Source organism: Coregonus lavaretus (genome assembly GCF_964263955.1).
Source record: "Coregonus lavaretus genome assembly, chromosome: 11".
NCBI classification, from domain to species: Eukaryota; Metazoa; Chordata; class Actinopteri; order Salmoniformes; family Salmonidae; genus Coregonus; species Coregonus lavaretus.
The window spans coordinates 41076257-41099554 of record NC_139998.1 but is presented as its reverse complement, the minus strand read 5'-3'; the positions used below and the strand labels follow the sequence as shown (position 1 = coordinate 41099554).

The 23298-nt window shown below is 45.3% G+C and overlaps 1 protein-coding gene across 1 annotated transcript in view; it reads left to right on the top strand.

Moving 5' to 3' along the window:
- LOC311137329 (protein kinase C-binding protein NELL2a-like) overlaps positions 1-23298 on the top strand; it is a 130539-nt gene that overhangs the window by 82077 nt on the left and 25164 nt on the right. The window contains exons 14-15 of the mRNA XM_084171769.1: positions 7892-8014; positions 8289-8384. Of these exons, the coding sequence (XP_084027895.1) occupies positions 7892-8014; positions 8289-8384 (219 nt within the window). The remainder of the gene's footprint in view (positions 1-7891; positions 8015-8288; positions 8385-23298) is intronic.

Genomic DNA, 23298 nt, shown 5'->3' with positions numbered 1-23298 from the left:
GCTGCCTCATTGGGGACTCAGAGCAGGTTTTAATTCAGGACATCAGCAGGTGTGATAGAGCAGCAGGACCGGTGTTCCTCCATGTCCTTGACTCTGTCATTTAGACATCATATCCTCAAAGGAGAAGCTCATCACCACGTCACTTTCAATTTGTTTCAACCTGATACTGTTCAGGAGGTGTAATGGCTGGGATGATGACAATGAAATGGATGGAGCTCAGGTCTCTCCCGTGGCACGCATTCTCATTCAGATATATCCTTGTTCTCAGATAGTAAGACGTTCAGTTTGAGGGACGTTGGGTTTTTGCTGTATTACACAATAGTAGAAATCCAACAACTACAGAAAAATAACTTCTACTAATTAGGAGAAAAGCGCATAGGCCAATTAAATAATATATTAATACTGTACTTTATTGTCATTGTTTAGTAAGACTCCTGAGAGCTAGTCGGTCGGTGTATGAACATCTGTGAGCACAGCAGAGAGGACTTGATGTGATAGTCCCCTGCCAGGCTTAGAATGGCCCAGAAATCCACTAGCACAAATGGAAGAAGTGTTACCCAGAGATAAGCAATACAATGTTATGCACCGTAGCTTTTCAGCTGGTATTATTGATAGATCTGGTCAAATATTACTGGTTATGCCATTTCAGTGCAGAGCAGAGTCAATTTTTATTTGTTTTCATTTTATTTATTTAACCTTTATTTAACCAGGTAAGCCAGTTGAGAACAAGTTCTCATTTACAACTGCGACCTGGCCAAGATAAAGCAAAGCAGTGCGATTAAAAACAACAACAGAGTTACATATGGAATAAAAAAAAACAAAGTCAAAAATACAACAGAAAATATATAAGGCAATAAATAGGCCATAGTGCAAAATAGTTACAATTTCGTATTAACACTGGAATGATAGATGTGCAAGAGATGATGTGCAAATAGAGATACTGGGGTGCAAATTAGCAAAATAAATAACAATATGGGGATGAGGTAGTTGGATGGGCTAATTTCAGAATGGCTGTGTGCAGGTGTAGTGATCGGTAAGCTGCTCTGACAACTGACGCTTAAAGTTAGTGAGGGAGATAAGAGTCTCCAGTATCAGAGATTTTTGCAGTTCGTTCCAGTCATTGGCAGCAGAGAACTGGAAGGAATGGTGGCCAAAGGAGGTGTTGGCTTTGGGGATGACCAGTGAGATATACCTGCTGGAGCGCAGACTACGGGTGGGTGTTGCTATGGTGACCAGTGAGCTAAGATAAGACGGGTATTTGCCTAGCAGTGATTTATAGATGACCTGGAGCCAGTGGGTTTGGCGACAAATATGTAGTGAGGGCCAGCCAACAAGAGCGTACAGGTCACAATGGTGGGTAGTATATGGGGCTTTGGTGACAAAATGGATGGCACTGTGATAGACTACATCAGATTTGCTGAGTAGAGTGTTGGAGGCTATTTTGTAAATGACATTGCCGAAGTCAAGGATCGGTAGGATAGTTAGTTTTACGAGGGCATGTTTGGCAGCATGAGTGAAGGAGGCTTTGTTGCGAAATAGGAAGCCGATTCTAGATCTAACTTTGGATTGGAGATGCTTAATGTGAGTCTGGAAGGAGAGTTTACAGTCTAACCAGACACCTAGGTATATGTAGTTGTCCACATACTCTAGGTCAGACCCGCCGAGAGTAGTGATTCTAGTCCGGTGGGCGGGTGCAAGCAGCGTTCGGTTGAAGAGCATGCATTTAGTTTTACTAGTGTTTAAGAGCAGTTGGAGGCTACGGAAGGAGTGTTGTATGGCGTTGAAGCTCGTTTGGAGGTTTGTTAACACAGTGTCCAATGAAGGGCCAGATGTATACAAAATGGTGTCGTCCGCATAGAGGTGGATCTGAGAGTCACCAGCAGCAAGAGCAACATCATTGATATACACAGAGAATAGAGTCGGCCCGAGAATTGAACCCTGTGGCACCCCCATAGAGACTGCCAGAGGTCCAGAAAACAGGCCCTCCGATTTGACACATTGAACTCTATCTGAGAAGTAGTTGATGAACCAGGCGAGGCAATCATTTGAGAAACCAAGGCTATTTAGTCTGCCAATAAGAATGCGGTGGTTGACAGAGTCGAAAGCCTTGGCCAGGTCGATGAAGACGGCTGCGCAGTACTGTCTTTTATCGATCGCGGTTATAATATTGTTTAGGACCTTGAGCGTGGCTGAGGTGCACCCATGACCAGCTCAGAAACCGGATTGCATAGCGGAGAAGGTACGGTGGGATTCAAAATGGTCGGTGATCTGTTTGTTAACTTGGCTTTCAAAAACTTTCAAAACACAGGGCAGGATGGATATAGGTCTGTAACAGTTTGGATCTAGAGTGTCACCCCCTTTGAAGAGGGGGATGACCGCGGCAGCTTTCCAATCTCTGGGGATCTCAGACGTTACGAAAGAGAGGTTAAACAGGCTAGTTATAGGGGTTGCGACAATTTCTCGATTATTGTAGATTTATCGGTGGTGACAGTGTTTCCTAGCCTCAGTGCAGTGGGCAGTTGGGAGGAGGTGCTCTTATTCTCCATGGACTTTACAGTGTCCCAAAACTTTTTGGAGTTAGTGCTACAGGATGCACATTTCTGTTTGAAAAAGGTAGCCTTTGCTTTCCTAACTGATTGTGTATATTGGTTCCTGACTTCCCTGAAAAGTTGCATATCGCGGGGGCTGTTTGATGCTAATGCAGTACTTCACAGGATGTTTTTGTGCTGGTCAAGGGCAGTCAAGTCTGAGGAGAACCAGGGGCTATATCTGTTCTTAGTTCTGAATTTTTTGAATGGGGCATGCTTATTATGATTGAGAGGAAAGCACTTTTAAAGAACAACCAGGCATCCTCTACTGACGGAATGAGGTCAATATCCATCCAGGATACCCGGGCCAGGTCAATTAGAAAGGCCTGCTCACTAAAGTGTTTTAGGGAGCGTTTGACAGTGATGAGGGGTGGTCGTTTGACCGCGGACCCATTACGGACGCAGGCAATAAGGCAGTGATCGCTGAGATCCTGGTTGAAGACAGCGGAGGTGTATTTAGAGGGTAAATTAGTCAGGATGATATCTATGAGGGTGCCCATGTTTACAGATTTTGGGTTGTACCTGGTAGGTTCGTTGATAATTTGTGTGTGAGATTGAGCGCATCTAGTTGAGATTGTAGGTTGGCCGGGGTGTTAAGCATATCCCAGTTTAGGACACCAAGCAGTACGAACTCTGAGGATAGATGGGGGCAATCAGTTCACATATGGTGTCCAGGGCATAGCTCAGGGCTGAGGGGGGTCTGTAGCAAGCGGCAACAGTGAGATACTTATTTCTGGAAAGGTGGATTTTTAGAAGTAGAAGCTCAAACTGTTTGGGCACAGACCTGGATAGTATTATAGAGCTCTGCAGTAGATTGCAACCCCACCCCCTTTGGCAGTTCTATCGAGATGTAAAATGTTGTAGTTGGGGATGGACATTTCTGAATTTCTGGTGGCCTTCCTAAGCCAGGATTCAGACACTGCTAGAACATCAGGGTTGGCGGAGTGTGCTAACGCAGTGAATAACTCAAACTTAGGGAGGAGGCTTCTGATGTTAACGTGCAAGAAACCAAGGCTTTTACGGTTACAGAAGTCAACAAATGATAACGCCTGGGGAGTAGGAGTGATACTGGGGGCTACAGGGCCTGGGTTAACCTCTACATCACCAGAGGAACAGAGGAGGAGTAGAATAAGGATATGGCTAAAGGCTTTAAGAACTGGTCTTCTAGTGCGTTGGGTACAGAGGGAAAAAAGGGGCAGATTTCCGGCCATTGTACAATAGATTCAGGGCATTATGTACAGACAAGGATATGGAAGGATATGAGTACAGTGGAGGTAAACCTAAGCGTTGGGTAACGATGAAAGAGATGGCATCACTGTAGGCACCGATTGAGTTGGTCTCCGTGTGTATGGGGGGTGGGACAAAGGAGCTTGTCAAAAATGTTATAAATTGATTTGCATTTTAATGAGGGAAATAAGTATTTGACCCCTCTGCAAAACATGACTTAGTACTTGGTGGCAAAACCCTTGTTGGCAATCACAGAGGTCAGACGTTTCTTGTAGTTGGCCACCAGGTTTGCACACATCTCAGGAGGGATTTTGTAGCTCAATTGGTAGAGCATGGCGCTTGTAACGCCAGGGTAGTGGATTTGATCCCCGGGACCACCCATACGTAAAAATGTATGCGCACATGACTGTAAGTCGCTTTGGATAAAAGCGTCTGCTAAATGGCATATTATTATTATATTATTATTATTTTGTTCCACTCCTCTTTGCAGATCTTCTCCAAGTCATTAAGGTTTCGAGGCTGACGTTTGGCAACTCAAACCTTCAGCTCCCTCCACAGATTTACTATGGGATTAAGGTCTGGAGACTGGCTAGGCCACTCCAGGACCTTAATGTGCTTCTTCTTGAGCCACTCCTTTGTTGCCTTGGCCGTGTGTTTTGGGTCATTGTCATGCTGGAATACCCATCCACAACCCATTTTCAATGCCCTGGCTGAGGGAAGGAGGTTCTCACCCAAGATTTGACGGTACATGGCCCCGTCCATCGTCCCTTTGATGCTGTGAAGTTGTCCTGTCCCCTTAGCAGAAAAACATCCCCAAAGCATAATGTTTCCACCTCCATGTTTGACGGTGGGGATGGTATTCTTGGCGTCATAGGCAGCATTCCTCCTCCTCCAAACACGGCGAGTTGAGTTGATGCCAAAGAGCTCGATTTTGGTCTCATCTGACCACAACACTTTCACCCAGTTCTCCTCTGAATCATTCAGATGTTCATTGGCAAACTTCAGACGGGCATGTATATGTGCGTTCTTGAGCAGGGGGACCTTGTGGGCGCTGCAGGATTTCAGTTCTTCACGGCGTAGTGTGTTACCAATTGTTTTCTTGGTGACTATGGTCCCAGCTGCCTTGAGATCATTGACTAGATCCTCCCGTGTAGTTCTGGGCTGATTCATCACCGTTCTCATGATCATTGCAACTCCACGAGGTGAGATCTTGCATGGAGCCCCAGGCCGAGGGAGATTGACAGTTCTTTTGTGTTTCTTCCATTTGCGAATAATCGCACCAACTGTTGTCATCTTCTCACCAAGCTGCTTGGCAATGGTCTTGTAGCCCATTCCAGCCTTGTGTAGTAGGTCTACAATCTTGACCCTGACATCCCTGGAGAGCTCCTTGGTCTTGGCCATGGTGGAGAGTTTGGAATCTGATTGATTGATTGCTTCTGTGGACAGGTGTCTTTTTTATACAGGTAACAAGCTGAGATTAGGAGCACTCCCTTTAAAAGTGTGCTCCTAATCTCAGCTCGTTACCTCTATAAAAGATACCTGGGAGCCAGAAATCGTTCTGATTGAGAGGGGGTCAAATAATTATTTCCCTCATTAAAATGCAAATCAATTTATAACATTTTTGACATGCATTTTTCTGGATTCATTTGTTGTTATTCTGTCTCTCACTGTTCAAATAAACCTACCATTAAAATTATAGACTGATCATTTCTTTGTCAGTGGGCAAACGTACAAAATCAGCAGGGGATCAAATACTTTTTTCCCTCACTGTAGTTCGGGGGCTGCTACAGCACTGGCGAGCAAGAGGCCCGGCTTGCGTGTGCTAGCAGGCCGGGGCTAGCAGATGGTTCTTCGTGGTCGACGTCGTAACGGGAAGCCTGTTGAAACCACATCAGATGACTTCGTCGGCAAACCAGTTGTGTTGGATCGGCGGGGATCCGTGTCAACACTAGGAGGTCCCGTCCGGTTGACAGAGAGGTAGATAGCCGGGAGATGGGCCTGGCTCGAGGCTAGCTCAAGGCTAACTGGTGCTTGCTATTGGGCAATGGTAATTAGCCAACGACAACAGCCATTTGGTTGCAGCTAGCTGGTTGCGATGATTCGGTGCTAGGGTCCAGTGATTCCGGCAGAAAATCCGATATGCTCTGAGTCGATAGCATGCTGTACAGACTGGCCGACAAATTGTCCAGGCTAGAGCTAGAGCTGGCTGGTGGGTAGTGCAGGCCACGGACAATGGTGAAGACTCAAACGGTGGCTAAAAGCAAGTAGCTAGCTAGCTGGCTACCACAGACATTCGGTTGCAGCTAGACTAGTTTCAGCTTAAGGTTCTTGATAAAAGTTATAAAGAAATAATATAATTCCCGAGTGGCGCAGTGGTCTAAGGCACTGCATCGCAGTGCTAGCTGTGCCACTAGAGATCCTGGTTCGAGTCCAGGCTCTGTCGCAGCCGGCCGCGACCGTGAAACTCATGGGCGGTGCACAATTGGTCCAGCATCGTCCAAGGTAGGGGAGGGTTTGGCCGGCAGGGATGTGGGTTCGTTTCCCACGGGGGGCCAGTATGTAAAAAAAAATTTAAAAAAATGTATGCATTCACTAATTGTAAGTCGCTCTGGAAAAGAGCGTCTGCTAAATGACTAAAATGTAAATGTAAAATGTTTCCACGTTGGGTGAGGCGGGTTGCAGGAAAGTATATTTAGTTAAAGAATGAAAAGTAAATTGAGAAATATATAAAAAAATAGACAAAAAACAAAACAACTGGCTATTTACACAAGGACACTACAGAAAACACGACCGCACTGCTACGCCATTTTGGATTAATATTTAGGCCTAGAACATTCTCTCTGCCAAAAGGAGTTGGATAGTGTTGTGGAAAATAACCACTATACTTTATTACAAATAAGGTCTTACAGAGTTTTTTTTGCATCAAGAAATTACTTCATTAAAGTTTCAACAAAGCCGATGCCAGTCTGCAGAATGGCACACCCTCTTACTCTCTCCCTCCATCTTATATAGTCCCCTCTTCAGTTTCCCGCTCTTTTATTGCTCCGCCCACTTCCTTTGTCTCTGAGGGCGGCTAAACTCGACTTTTATTATGCACATAGTACTCCAACCAATCACTCACTACCCTGTCTTGCCCACACAAATCAAATCAAATCAAATTTGATTGGTCACATGCGCCGAATACAACAGGTGCAGACATTACAGTGAAATGTTTAGTTTAAACTCTGTTCAACCCGGCTCTTTTCACTGTGTTTGAAGACAGAACCAAAAGGCCCAAGCCAGTTTCAGTCTTTGATATGATAAGACAACCATGGATCTAAGTAAGAGCAAGCAATCTGACCCTAGGTCAGATTCCCTCTTTACCACCACACACACAGTGAAATGACCCAATTACATTCCTGGCCCAGTAACAAATAATTCTAACTCTATGTTTGTGATTAACCCAGTTTTATCTGATAATCCATTAAAAATACACATCAATAGTTTGATAACTAATGGCAGGTTTGGGTCGTTTGGGACCTGACTTTTTGTGTCATTCTAGATACTGAGTCATAACTGAAGTTTTGTTTTGCTTTTATAATGGTACTCAGGAGGTTTCCAGTCGTTTTTGGAAGTTCACAACACAACTCCAAAAGTTTAGTAACCAACTGCCTTAAGTTGTACACAGTAAGCAAATACTTATCACGAAGCAGCAGTTCGCTACACACGCAATAACATCTGCTAAATATGTGTATGCGACCAATAAAATTGTATTTGATTTTGAACCCTCTGGAATGCTCCACACAGAATAGATGTATTCCTGTGTGTCCATGGGATAAAGATCTCACTGTGTGTTCATGGTCAGTTGGAGGGCATGCAGCTTGTTCAGCTATGCAGAGTGAGGGAGGATAGAAGGATTCAGAGATGAGGTTGTGTGGGAGGCAGTCAGATACAGGTGTGTCTTCAGTGTTCTGCTTGGTACTGATGGTAGTGTGTGTCTGCCTCTCTCTGCTTCCTGCTGTTAAGGTGTGATTGACCTGTGTAAGGAAAAGTTTTGTTTAAAGGTGCTGTTCTGTCTGGTTGTTTTGCTGTTCCAGAGCATGATGAGTGTGTGAGCGGACTGCACAGCTGCGACCAGAATGCCCTCTGTTTCAACACGGTGGGGGGACACAGCTGCTCCTGTAAGCCGGGATACACTGGCAATGGTACCGTCTGCAAAGGTGAGATCCTACTGACCAGACCCACACAGATACAGTACAGATAAGGTCCTTTTTCATTCTGGTACCCCTTCCCTAATGGATAGACCATTACTAACCATCCAACAAGTAGTGGATGAATTCTACAATTTATATTTAATTTATCTCACTGAAATAAATGAATCAAAAAAGCTGAAAAACCCTTTTTTCTAAGACATATACTGTAGGCCTAATTAAAATGTTAATCTAGCTAAATTAACGTTGAATAATCACTTTGTTACCTGTGGTCCTCCTCTAGCGATGTGTGATGGCCTGTGCCAGAATGGAGGAACCTGCATCTCCCCTAACAACTGCATCTGCCAGCTAGGCTTCACAGGGAAGAGGTGTGAGACAGGTAAGACTTCCTCTCTTCCAGTCGGCAGTCCTCTGATTTAAACACTGCATCAAGACTACAGAATAGAAAGTAAGAGGGGAGAAGTGAAGTGTGGAGTTCTTTAGATAGATTTGATTTGTATTTCAAAGGAGTGACTCAAGATGAGACACTGTTTTCTGAAAATAAAATCTTAAGAGGATACTTTCAGTGTTATCATCGCTTTGGTGCCAGAGTTTATTTCATTCTCTAGACATACCAGACAGAGCCCATTAAGTCATCTGCATCCTTGTTTAAAATAAAGCCAATGTCTTGTGTTCAATTGGAATACATTTGACTGAGACATCAAATGAGACTGTTGTCCATTTTAAGTGTTGACTTGGCCCTGTCTGTACTTAGTGACAGTCTTTATTTACTCTTAACTGTAAAAATGACATGATATTACTGAGATGTTTTCACTATTCACCTGCTGTGGTATTTGGAGCTTGCAAGAAAGGCATTTCACTGTACTTGTGCATGTGACATTAAAACTTTAAACTATTCACAAAAAGCACCCGTCTTCAGTTTCTCCAGAACTGTTATCCATAAATACATGGCTCTTAGTTTCCCCATTTCCCCTGTTCATCCTCCTTCATTACCCATGTGTTCTGTTCTGTGGTGACTAATAAGCTAGTCTCTGTTCCAATGGGCCATTGGAGGATTTGAACTGCAGTTGCAGCACTATGGGAATGACTCTGTCTGCATCACACCAGAAATTAATCAGTATGGCATTTCCTTTTACAGGGCTTTAAACTTTCTCACTTTCAAATGACAATAGCACAACAAACACTGACGCACTGTGCATTATAGTGCATCAAGTATTATACAGTAGATTTACCGCTATGCATCAAACTCATCCTTTATTGATGTCTATCATTTGTAATCTGTTTTCGTATATATTTCCATCTGCAGTGGAGTATGTGTAAGCATCATGGGGAGAGGTTGAAACGGCGTTGCCATGCTCATGCAGCAGCTTAACACTCCTTATCCCTGCTCTCAGCCTGTCCTACATAGATAATAGCTGTCAGGACAAGACAACAGGGAAAGCTAATAAAAAAATCAGGGCCCTTACAGTTTGAGACTGTGTCTTTAGGCTCTCAGACAGGGCAGACAGAACAGAAACAGAGAGCTGCTCATTGGTGCAGGTATTGATTGCACATAAAGGACCTTTACGAGGCGTACCCTTTTACTGCCTGTCTTAAAGCAAGTTACTTTTCTCAAGGTTCTGTCCTGTTTTGTGATACTGAGGATGGCTGAAGGGAAGGCTGGAAAGCTGGCTGTTGTTATGAGCGTAATAACCATGATCTCTTATCACTCTCTCCATCTGCTCCCTGCAGTGGACCAGCTCTGATGACCATGTACCCTAGTAATGATACGGTCAGAGCTCTCAACCATTTCATTACCTTCACTAGGTTTTCTCTGTATAATCTGGATCTTTCTGTTCTGTGGAACTAGGAACAGTGAGTAGCAGGGGACATGGAATTGTGAGATTTTCTTTTCTGTTTAATAGAACAGTTTACAACAGAATGCTTAAAGCCTAATTAGTGACAAACAAATAGTTGTGGTGCAGAGTGACTTTGTCAGTCTAATCACAGAATGAGGGAAAATAGTAATGATGATGTGGAGCTCAGGGCTCTGTTTATTTTGGGCTCCTTCCTTCCCAACAGTTAATCATCAACGTTGATTATAATTCACACACGCACACACTCAAACAGATTCACAGAGAGGGTGCCTCGGGTGACAAGGCGTTTGTCACCACCTCTGCAGCTGTGTTTCTCTCCTCCTTTCCCCTCTGAGAGTCTTCCCCTCCTTTCCACTCTGTCTCCAGCCCCGTCAGGCTTGTGACAGCTCCTGTCCTCACGTGCCCAGAGTGCCCTCAACAAAGAGCTGGAGCAACCTCTGGAGTTGCCTGATGACTCAAACTGAATTCTTCCGCTGCTCTATGTTCGCTGCATAATTCAGTCTGAGACTGCAATCGTTGAAGTCGTTTGTGGTGACGTCAAAATTAGGGATGTTGTACAAAACATCTGCGATTGGATCATCTCTATCCAATCAGAGTATCAAAGCCAATGACACGTTTTCTAAACGCTGCTTTAACCACGTGTGTTCTGGCTCTGGCCCAACCCATCGGTTTCTGGAAATCGTCGGGGAGGTACTCAGATCCAGACTCATTGAGGAGAAGAAACAAATGTCCATGGGTGTAGCCTTTGGCTAGAGCAAGGAGTTTGGGTAACCAGGCAACCTCTGGAGGCCTCTGCAGAGACCTCACCAGGCAGTCAGTGGATGGACTGGAGGAGTCAGTGCTCATGTGAAAGAAAGCAGAGAGAGAGAGTGAGAGAACAGAGCGAGAAAGAGAGAGGGGAGAGAGAGAGAGACTCTAGGGGTAGGGTTAGATCCCTCCATCCAGCCTGAGGAGCAAGGCTAGTCGAAGTCGAGTAAGGCTTGGTGACTGAACATGGAAAAGCTTTCACAGCAGCCCGCTCCCCCAACTAACCCACTGTGCTGCTTTAGTTGTTTTTCTCCACTCTGATAGCACACTGTGCCTTCAGTCGCTAATGGCAACCTGTTGTTGCCCTTGGCAGCAACAAGGCTAGTTTTTTTTGTACTATTACAGTAGTTACATACTCAGACTTACATACTCGCCTTTCTACAGTCGTGGTCAAAAGTTTTGAGAATGACACAAGTATTGGTCTTCACAAAGTTTGCTACTTCAGTGTTTTTAGATATTTTTGTCAGATGTTACTATGGTATACTGAAGTATAATTACAAGCATTCCATACGTGTCAAAGGCTTTTATTGACAATTACATTAAGTTTATGCAAAGAGTCAATATTTGCAGTCTTAAACCCTTCTTTTTCAAGACCTCTGCAATCCACCCTGGCATGCTGTCAATTAACTTCTGGGCCACATCCTGACTGAAGGCAGCCCATTCTTGCATAATCAATGCTTGGAGTTTGTCAGTATTTGTGGGTTTTTGTTTGTCCACCCGCCTCTTGAGGATTGACCACAAGTTCTCAATGGGATTAAGGTCTGGGGAGTTTCCTGGCCATGGACCCAAAATGTCAATGTTTTGTTCCCTGAGCCACTTAGTTATCACTTTTGCCTTATGGCAAGGTGCTCCATCATGCTGGAAAAGGCATTGTTCGTCACCAAACTGTTCTTGGATGGTTGGGAGAAGTTGCTCTCGGAGGATGTGTTGGTACCATTCTTTATTCATGGCTGTGTTCTTAGGCAAAATTGTGAGTGAGCCCACTCCCTTGGCTGAGAAGTAACCCCACACATGAATGGTCTCAGGATGCTTTACTGTTGGCATAACACAGGACTGATGGTAGCACTCACCTTGCCCCAAACAATCAGAAAGGGGATTCATCAGAGAAAATGACTTTACCCCAGGCCTCAGCAGTCCAATCCCTGTACCTTTTGCAGAATATCAGTCTGTCCCTGATGTTTTTCCTGGAGAGAAGTGGCTTCCCCGCTGCCCTTCTTGACACCAGGCCATCCTCCAAAAGTCTTCCCCTCACTGTGCATGCAGATTTACTCACACCTGCCTGCTGCCATTCCTGAGCAAGCTCTGCACTGGTGGTGCCCCGATCCCGCAGCTGGATCAACTTTAGGAGACGGTCCTGGCACTTGCTGGACTTTCTTGGGCGCCCTGACGCCTTCTTCACAACAATTGAACCTTTCTCCTTGAAGATCTTGATGATCCGATAAATGGTTGATTTAGGTGCAATCTTACTAGCAGCTATATCCTTGCCTGTGAAGCCCTTTTTGTGCAAAGCAATGATGACGGCACGTGTTTCCTTGCAGGTAACCATGGTTAATAGAGGAAGAACAATGATTTCAAGCACCACCCTCCTTTTAAAGCTTCCAGTCTGTTATTCTAACTCAATCAGCACGACAGAGTGATCTCCAGCCTTGTCCTCGTCAACACTCTCACCTGTGTTAACGAGATAATCACTGACATGATGTCAGCTGGTCCTTTTCTGGCAGGGCTGAAATGCAGTGTAAATGTTTTTTGGGGATTAAGTTCATTTTCTTGGCAAAGAGGGACTTTGCAATTAATTGCAATTCATCTGATCACTCTTCATAACATTCTGGAGTATATGCAAATTGCCATCATAAAAACTGAGGCAGCAGACTTTGTGAACATTTATATTTGTGTCATTCTCAAAACCTTTGACCACGACTGTACATTTAAGAAAGGTCCGGAAGGTCTTTAACACGCTTGATGAACCTTTCAACATCCTTAGGCTTTTTATATATATATTACATATATTAAATGAGAATCCCTCATAGCTCTCCAACAGCTTCACTGTTTTATATGACAGACAGTTGTTGCCTGACTAGAGAAACAGAGGAGAGGATACGGCACAGCTCTGTTACAGACCAGACCAGACAGCAGAAGAGCCGGAGCCCAGGGGTCACTCTGACACATCGACCAGGAGGGTGGGTGGGTGGACGGTGGGTGGACGGATGCAGACAAGCAGTTTGTAACTGCAGACCTCATTAACATGGAGGATAGACAGACAGACCGACTGAGGGTAGCTGGAGGATACATTTTCTAGTCTCTCTTCTAGTCACATTACTGTTTCCTTACACAGTCTGAAGTAGGGAGTGAGTGTTTGAATAGGATTGCAGTGATTGCTTTTCCTCCCTCAACAGCCCCCATGAAGCCTCTCTCTCTCTCCATGCGGCCCAGGGGTGCCAAGCTAGTTGATCTCAAACGGGTTGTTTAAGCACAATGATTATTACTTCACTTCGCCATGCTTCTCCTCTTTCCAAGTGACTCACTGTTCATTCTCTACCATGTTGTATTGTTACTGTACATGCTAATGTTCATTTAATGTGTACAGAGTATTTTAACACACCCCTCGATTCCCCAGACACACCCCCAGGATCAGTAATCTGTCATGTCAACACCAAATGTTAAATCCACAACGCCAAAGCATGTATACAGGAGAGGACACCAGAATCATATTTGAAATAGGATTAGGAAGTGTTATAAATAAGAGCAGCAGATCAGGATTATAGTTCATTTCCCTGTGAAAATGGAAATACTGTTATCATATTGTACAGTACAGTGAGGGAAAAAAGTATTTGATCCCCTGCTGATTTTGTACGTTTGCCCACTGACAAAGACATGATCAGTCTATAATTTTAATGGTAGGTTTATTTCAACAGTGAGAGACAGAATAACAACAAAAAAATCCAGAAAAACGCATGTCAAAAATGATATACATTGATTTGCATTTTAATGAGGGAAATAAGTATTTGACCCCTCTGCAAAACATGACTTAGTACTTGGTGGCAAAACCCTTGTTGGCAATCACAGAGGTCAGACGTTTCTTGTAGTTGGCCACCAGGTTTGCACACATCTCAGGAGGGATTTTGTCCCACTCCTCTTTGCAGATCTTCTCCAAGTCATTAAGGTTTCGGGCTGTCATTAAGGTTTCGAGCATAATGTTTCCACCTCCATGTTTGACGGTGGGAATGGTGTTCTTGGGGTCATAGGCAGCATTCCTCCTCCTCCAAACACGGCGAGTTGAGTTGATGCCAAAGATCTCGATTTTGGTCTAATCTGACCACAACACTTTCACCCAGTTCTCCTCTGAATCATTCAGATGTTCATTGGCAAACTTCAGACGGGCCTGTATATGTGCGTTCTTGAGCAGGGGGACCTTGCGGGCGCTGCATGATTTCAGTCCTTCACGGCGTAGTGTGTTACCAATTGTTTTCTTGGTGACTATGGTCCCAGCTGCCTTGAGATCATTGACAAGATCCTCCCGTGTAGTTCTGGGCTGATTCCTCACCGTTCTTATGATCATTGCAACTCCACGAGGTGAGATCTTGCACCTTCTCACCAAGCTGCTTGGCGATGGTCTTGTAGCTCATTCCAGCCTTGTGTAGGTCTACAATCTTGTCCCTGACATCCTTGGAGAGGTCTTTGGTCTTGGCCATGGTGGAGAGTTTGGAATCTGATTGATTGATTGCTTCTGCGGACAGGTGTCTTTTATACAGGTAACAAGCTGAGATTAGGAGCACTCCCTTTTTGTTGTTATTCTGTCTCTCACTGTTCAAATAAACCTACCATTATAATAATAATTATAGACTGATCATTACTTTGTCAGTGGGCAAACGTACAAAATCAGCAGGGGATCAAATACTTTTTTCCCTCACTGTGTGTAAGATCTGACTGTCGAGAGAGAGAGTGAGAGAGAGAGACTCTCACTCACTCAGGGGTCCAAACAGCAATAAAACAATAGTCTACATCATGAATAAAACAGTACATCAAACTACAAATTGGGCATCATACTTTTTTTTTTCTTTTTTTTTTGTCATTTAGCAGACGCTCTTATCCAGAGCGACTTACAATTAGTGAGTGCATACATTTTTCATACTGGCCCCCTGTGGGAATCGAACCCACAACCCTGGCATTGCAAGCGCCATGCTCTACCAACTGAGCTACAGGAGGCATTGCTCCATTACTACAAATGTACAGTATAAAATGTGTGTGGAATATATGTGTTAGAGTGTGTGTGTCTCTTCACAGTCCGCTTTGTGCCGTGAGGTGTTGTTTTTTCTATCTGATTTTATTGCTCGCTTAGTTACTTGATGTGGAAGAGAGTTCCATGTAGTCATGGCTCTATGTAGTACTGTGCATTTCCCAGAGTCTGTTCTGGACTTCGGGACTGTGAAGAGGCCCCTGGTGGCATGTCTTGTGAGGTATGAATGGGTGTCTCAGCTGTGTGTTAGCTGTTTGAACAGACAGTTCGGTGCTTTCAACACGTTGATACCTCTCACAAAGACAAAAAGTGATGCAGTCAATCTCTCCTCTACTTTGAGCCAGGAGAGATAGACATGCATGTTATTGAAATTAGCCCTCCGTGTACACTGGTTTGTTCTGGGCCAACTGTAATTTGCCTATGTCCTTCTTTGTGGCACTTGGCCATTTAACTGGGCAGTGGTCCAGGTGTGTTAAAACTAAGGCCTGTAGCACTTGTTTTGTTGATTGTGATGTCAAGAAAGCAGAGCAGCTCTTTATCACGGACAGACCTCTCCCCATCTTAGTTACCGTTGCATCAGAATGTTTTGACCATGTCAGTTTACAGTCTTGGGTTACACCAAGCAGTTTAGTCTCCTCAACAGGTGAGACTAACGACTGACTAATGAGACGACAGGTGCAACACATCCTGACCAACGAGGATGATTCCAATCAGTGTGTGTCCACACCTACAGTAAATAGAACCAACCTTGAAAATGAAAACCAGAGCCTGTAACAATGAGGTTTAGGGTTTAGTGAATAATTTGTCCCAAATACTATGCTTTTAGTTTTTGATATGTTTAGGACTAGCTTATTACTAGCCACCCCATTCTAAAACTGACTACAGCGCTTTGTTAAGTGTTGCAGTGATTTCACTTGCTGTGGTAGCTGACGTGTATAATGTTGAGTCATCAGTGTACATAGACACACAGGCTTTACTCAACGCTAGTGGTAGGTCATTAGAAAAAATGAAAAAAAGGCCTCACGAGTGGCTCAGCTGTCTAAGGCACTGCATCGCAGTGCTTGAGGCGTCACTACAGACCCGGGTTCGATCCCAGGCTGTGTCACAGCCGGCCGTGACCGGGAGACCCATGAGGCGGTGCACAATTGGCCCAGCGTTGTCTGGGTTAGGGGAGGGTTTGGCCGGCTGGGATTTCCTTGTCTCATCGCGCTCTAGCGACTCCTTGTGCGGGCCGGGCGCCTGCAAGCTGACTTCGGTGTTTGGTGTGGCTGGCTTCTGGGTTAAGCGAGCAGTTTGTCAAGAAGCAGTGCGGCTTGGCAGGGTCGTGTTTCGGAGGACGCATGGCTCTTGACCTTCTCCTCTCCCGAGTCCGTAGGGGAGTTGCAGCGATGGGACAAGACTGTAACTACCAATTTGGGAGAAAAAGGGGTAAAAGTACAAAAAGTAAGGGGCCAAGACTCTACCTTGTTTACTTTAGAGAGGCTTCCATTAAAGAACACCCTCTGTGTTCTGTTAGATAGGTCACTCTCGATCCACGATATGGCAGAGGATGTGAAGCCATAATACACATTATTTTCCAGCAGCAGACTATGATCGAAAATGTCAAAAGCTGCACTGAAGTATAACATAACTGCTCCCATGATCTTCTTATTTTACATTTCTTTCAGCCAATCATCGGTAATTTGTGTCAGTGTCGTGCATGTTGATTGCCCTTCCCTATAGACGGGTTAGCTGACAATGTCATGAAAATGATGTGCACGCTTCAAAGCGGCAGAAGACTGTGTGTTGTTATGGTTCTGGATGGCCAGATACTTAGCAACAGTGACAAGAAACTTCCATGTGGTGAATCATAAGTGGCTTGTTTCAGCTCGTTTGATCTTGTTCTTGATACCATGTCTTGTTTTGAGGTGTTTTGACTGATGTCGTGTCTATGCTAATATGGCTCAAATTTGCTTGCTAGCTAGCTAGCTAACCAACAACTGTAATGATGTATTTGAGTGCTCATTGTGCAACTTTATTTATGTTTTCAAAAAACATTGTTGACATGTTATCAACAATCTGAGCCAACCCTGTCTGTTTTGCCCCATAGTTGCGCACGCGTCGTTTTTCTGTTGTTGCTAAACAACCAACACATCTATAAGCGTGCTGAAAGTCGGTTGTTAATAAGTTTACTGTGAAATAGCATTGTATCTGGTCAAAAAGTTTACTAAGGGTTGGTAGCAGGCTGATTGGTCAGCTGTTTGAACCAGTAAAGGGTGCTTTGCTATTTTTTGGTAGTGGAATTACTTTTCACTGGGCACAAACGGTCAATATCAGGAGATATCTTTATCTATATATTTCCGGATATCTGACATTTTATTAGATGTAAGGAATAGACATGCTCCAGATACTCATGTCCTTACTTTCATATACAGAGCTAGGATATTGCCATAATGGGACAGTTTCTACATGCATCCAATCCGGACCTCAGAAATCTCCCTGCTACCGTATGAGTCCAGAGAGATATTTGGGGTGAGATACGTTCAAGACACGCTGTCACGAACGTCTACTAAGTGAGTGGACCAAGGCGCAGCGTGCGATACGAACATGACTTTATTTACTTAAAGTACTCAATGCAAAACAACAAACAATGACGAATCGTGAAGTCCTCAGTTACAATGACTGATACGGAACAAAAACCCACAACACTAAGGTGAACACTGACAGTATAAATATGGCTCCCAATCAGAGATAACGAGCCGACAGCTGACACTCGTTAGCACTGATTGGGAGTCACACGACCAAACAAGGAAACACAACCAAATACAACACAACCAATACCAAACACAACCAAATGAACACACCCTGGCTCAAAATACACAGTCCCGGAGCCAGAGCGTGACAGTACCCCCCCCTAAAGGCGCGGACTCCGACCGCGCCTACACCCCAAATAGGGGAGGGCTGGGTGGGTGTTGCTCCTCGGAGGCGGCTCCGGCTCCGGGCTTGACCACCACCCTTCTTCAATCCCCCCGTAGCGCCCCCGGTCCGATCTGACCCAGCTGGTAGGATCTGGACTGACGACGCGCACCCCTGGCTTGGCGCGTGAGGCAGGAACGGACCGGACCTGGCTGACGATACGCACCCTAGGCTTGATGCGTGGAGCCGGAACGGGCCTCACCAGGCTGACGACTCGCATCCCTGGCTTGGTGAGAGTAGCAGGAATGGGCTGGATCAGGCTGACGGCTCGCACCGATGGCTTGGTGCGAGTAGCAGGGACGAGCTGAACCAGGCTGACGACTCGCACCCTTGGCTTGGTGCGAGTAGCAGGAACGGGCTGGACCAGGCCGACGACTCGTACCCCTGGCTTGGTGCGAGTAGCAGGAACGGGCTGGACCAAGCTGACGACTCGCACCCTTGGCTTGGTGCGAGTAGCAGGAACGGGCTGGACCAGGCCGACGACGCACACCGTAGGCTTTGTGCGTAGAGCAGGGACAGGCCGGGCTGGGCTGGCGACGCACACCGTAGGCTTTGTGCGTGGAGCAGGAACAGGCCGGGCTGGGCTGGCGACGCACACCGTAGGCTTTGTGCGTGGAGCAGGAACAGGCCGGGCTGGGCTGGCGACGCACACCGTAGGCTTTGTGCGTGGAGCAGGAACAGGCCGGGTCGGGCTGGCGACGCACACCGTAGGCTTTGTGCGTGGAGCAGGGACAGGCCGGGCTGGGCTGGCGACGCACACCGTAGGCTTTGTGCGTGGAGCAGGAACAGGCCGGGCTGGGCTGGCGACGCACACCGTAGGCTTTGTGCGTGGAGCAGGAACAGGCCGGGCTGGGCTGGCGACGCACACCGTAGGCTTTGTGCGTGGAGCAGGAACAGGCCGGGCTGGGCTGGCGACGCACACCGTAGGCTTTGTGCGTGGAGCAGGAACAGGCCGGGCTGGGCTGGCGACGCACACCGCAGGCTTAGTGCGTGGAACAGGAACCGGCCGGGCTGGACTGGCGACGCACACCGTAAACCTAGTGCGTGGAGCAGGAACCGGCCGGACAGGGCTGGCGACGCACACCGCAGGCTTAGTGCGTGGAACAGGAACCGGCCGGGCTGGACTGGCGACGCACACCGTGGGCTTGGTGCGTGGAGTAGGAACAGGCCGGTCCGTACTGGGAACACACACCACTGGCCTTAACCGGGGATCAGGAACGGGCCGGACCGGACTGGTAACACACCTCAGTCTCTCACGCCGTGCCTCAACTACTTCCCTCCCTCTACTCGCCAATGGCTCCCGTAATCCGGTAGCCTTCTCTCCACGTCTCCCTGTGGCAGCCTCCTGCTGCCCAGCCGCCCAAGCCATGTGCCCCCCCCAAAAAACTTTTTGGGGTTGCCTCTCGTCCTTCCGACGATGGCCCTGCTGACGCCGTTGCTCCTCTCTCAGTCGCCTCTCCACTGTTTTACTCCATGGCCAGCGATCCATCCCATCCAGGATTTCCTCCCAAGTCCAAGACCCTTTACCATCCAAAATCTCCTCCCATGTCCAGACCCTTGGCTCCTGGACACGCTGCTTGGTCCTGGTACGGTGGGTTTTTCTGTCACGAACGTCTACTAAGTGAGTGGACCAAGGCGCAGCGTGCGATACGAACATGACTTTATTTACTTAAAGTACTCAATGCAAAACAACAAACAATGACGAATCGTGAAGTCCTCAGTTACAATGACTGATACGGAACAAAAACCCACAACACTAAGGTGAACACTGACAGTATAAATATGGCTCCCAATCAGAGATAACGAGCCGACAGCTGACACTCGTTACCACTGATTGGGAGTCACACGACCAAACAAGGAAACACAACCAAATACAACACAACCAATACCAAACACAACCAAATTAACACACCCTGGCTCAAAATACACAGTCCCGGAGCCAGAGCGTGACACACGCACCTGATGCATGTGCACCCGCTTACATATTTTCAGAAATGTATCATATCTGTAGTCATTACCTGATCATTTATGTATCCGTAAAAAAAAAGAAGGTTAATTTCAATAGATATCCTTACATGATGTGTAATATTCATCCTTGCATGTCTGATCGAAAATGGTCTAAATCCGACTCATTAAATGTCCAGTGACCAAATGATTTTACCTGTTCAGGTGTCGAAAATCATTGTGCTTCTTCACATGTGAAGGTGACATATCTGAGCATACATTTGCACCATATTCAGTAGTAGGCTATACAAGGCACAGAAAGGTGAACATCGTCATATTTAATCCAAGTTGCTATTTCCAAAGCACATCTCTGCTATTTCCGTTTAAAAAATGCAGCATAGCAAATCCAGAGCTCCAATCACAACACCTGTTTTCTGTGAAATTGTAAATGTATGCCAATCTTTGCTAAAAATGTATTTAGTGGCCCTCATGGGTGGAATGGTATTCATATTTATCATAATTTCATAATTAATAAACCATTTTCTTTTAAATACTCTGGTGTTTCTATGTCAAACGGTTTTGTTATATTTCAGTCTTCTTTGATGTACAGTACCAGTCAAAAGTTTGGACACCTACTCATTGAAGGGTTTTTCTTTATTTTTACTATTTTCTACATTGTAGAATAATAGTGAAGACATCAAAACTATGAAATAACACATATGGAATCATGTAGAAACCAAAAAAGTATGAAACAAATATGTTATATTTTACATTCTTCAAAGTAGCCACCCTTTGCCTTGGTGACAGCTTTGCACGCTCTTGGCATTCTCTCAACCAGGTTCACCTGGAATGCTTTTCCAACAGTCTTGAAGGAGTTCCCACATATGCTGAGCACTTGCTGGCTGCTTTTCCTTCACTCTGCGGTCCAACTCATCCCAAACCATCTCAATTGGGTTGAGGTAGGGTGATTGTGGAGGTCAGGTCATCTGATGCAGCACTCCATCACTCTCCTTGGTCAAATGGCCCTTACACAGCCTGTAGGTGTGTTTTGGGTCATTGTCCTGTTGAAAAACAAATTATAGTCCCACTAAGCGCAAACCAGATGGGGTGGCTTATCGCTGCAGAATGCTGTGGTAGCCATGCTGGTTAAGTGTGCCTTGACTTCTAAATAAATCACAGACAGTGTCACCAGCAAAGCACCATCACACCTCCTCGTCCATGCTTCATGGTGGGAACCAGACATGCGGAGATCATCCGTTCACCTACTCTGCGTCTCACAAAGACACAGCAGTTGGAATCAAAAATCTCAAATTTTGGACTCATCAGACCAAAGGACAGATTTCCACCGGTCTAATGTCCATTGCTGGTGTTTCTTGGCCCAAGCAAGTATCTTCTTCTTATTGGTGTCCTTTAGTAGTGGTTTCTTTGCAGCAATTCGACCATGAAGGCCTGATTCACGCAGTCTCCTCTGAACAGTTGATGTTGAGATGTGTCTGTTACTTGAACTCTATGAAGCATTTATTTGGGCTGCAATTTCTGAGGCTGGTAACTCTAAGGAACTTATCCTCTGCAGCAGAGGTAAATCTGGGTCTTCCTTTCCTGTGGCGGTCCTCATGAGAGCCAGTTTCATCATAGCGCTTGATGGTTTTTGCGACTGCACTTGAAGAAACTTTCAAAGTTCTTGAAATGTTCCGCATTAACTGACCTTCATGTCTTGAAGTAATGCTGGACTTTCATTTCTCTTTGCTTATTTGAGTAGTTCTTGCCATAATATGGACTTGGTCTTTTACCAAATAGGGCTATCTTCCGTATACCACTCCTACCTTGTCACAACACAACTGATTGGCTCAAACGCATTAAGAAGAAAGAAGTTCCACAAATTAACTTTTAAGATGGCACACATGTTAATTGAAATGCATTCCAGGTGACTACCTCATGAAGCTGGTTGAGAGAATGCCAAGAATGTGCAAAGCTGTCATCAAGGCAAAGGGAGGCTACTTTGAAGAATCTAAAATCTAAAATATATTTAGATTTGTTTAATACTTTTTTGGTTACTACATGATTCTATATGTGTTATTTCTTAGTTGTGATTTCTTCACTATTATTCTAGAAAGAAGGAAATAGTAAAAATAAAGAAAAACTCTTGAATGAGTAGGTGTGTCCAAACGTTTGACTGGTACTGTGTATAAAGTGTAGTATTGGGATACAAACTCAAAATGGAATACATTTCATCTCTCTTTGTAAGACCATAACCACGTGTGTGAGGTGTATACTTTTGTTTCCAAGTAGATTTGTTTAAGACCACCCACCAAGAAACACAGTGAGACCCTGATTTATCCCACTGCAGTAAAAGGTTAACAGAAAATAAAAGTTGCACACCCTCAACACCCCTGCCTGCCCTGTTTGTTATGGACGATGGATGCAATGGGTGCAGTTTTGTCATCAGCGGCGGTCCCTCGCAGTCCAGACCCAAAGTGGTGGTAGTGTTGGTCTGTGATCGACTCCAAACTGTCAATGCATAAATCATGAATCAAAACTGTGTCGATATTGCAAGAAAATAGTCATTTCACGTAACCATACCACAACGTAGCTGCTCTACCTGCTTCATTCATGACAATAACTAACTGGAACAAGCTAGCTGGCCAAGTTGCTAGCTAGCTAAGTTAGTTAGCTAGCTAGCTTATATTAACCTATAAAACAACATTTGCCTAAAAGTTTTAAACCGTTAGCTGTCACCTTGAGGCTTGAAAGGGGGTAAAAATTAAGGGAAGGCAATTTTGTTAGTTGTTAGCTAGCTAGGCTATCAGGTGGCTTTTACCCCCCTATCAAGCAGCTAGCCCTACTGGCTGCTGGCCAAATTAGCTAACGTTCTTCATTGTAGTTACTAAGATTCAAATCAAATCAAATCAAATTGTATTGGTCACATGCGCCGAATACAACAGGTGCAGACATTACAGTGAAATGCTTACTTACAGCCCTTAACCAACAGTGCATTTATAAAAATAAAAAAAAAGTAAGAATAAAACAACAACAAAAAAAGTGTTGAGAAAAAAAAGAGCAGAAGTAAAATAAAGTGACAGTAGGGAGGCTATATATACAGGGGGGTACCGTTGCAGAGTCAATGTGCGGGGGCACCGGCTAGTTGAGGTAGTTGAGGTAATATGTACATGTGGGTAGAGTTAAAGTGACTATGCATAAATACTTAACAGAGTAGCAGCAGCGTAAAAAGGATGGGGTGGGGGGGCAGTGCAAATAGTCCGGGTAGCCATGATTAGCTGTTCAGGAGTCTTATGGCTTGGGGGTAGAAGCTGTTGAGAAGTCTTTTGGACCTAGACTTGGCACTCCAGTACCGCTTGCCGTGCGATAGCAGAGAGAACAGTCTATGACTAGGGTGGCTGGAGTCTTTGACAATTTTGAGGGCCTTCCTCTGACACCGCCTGGTATAGAGGTCCTGGATGGCAGGAAGCTTTGCCCCAGTGATGTACTGGGCCGTAAAA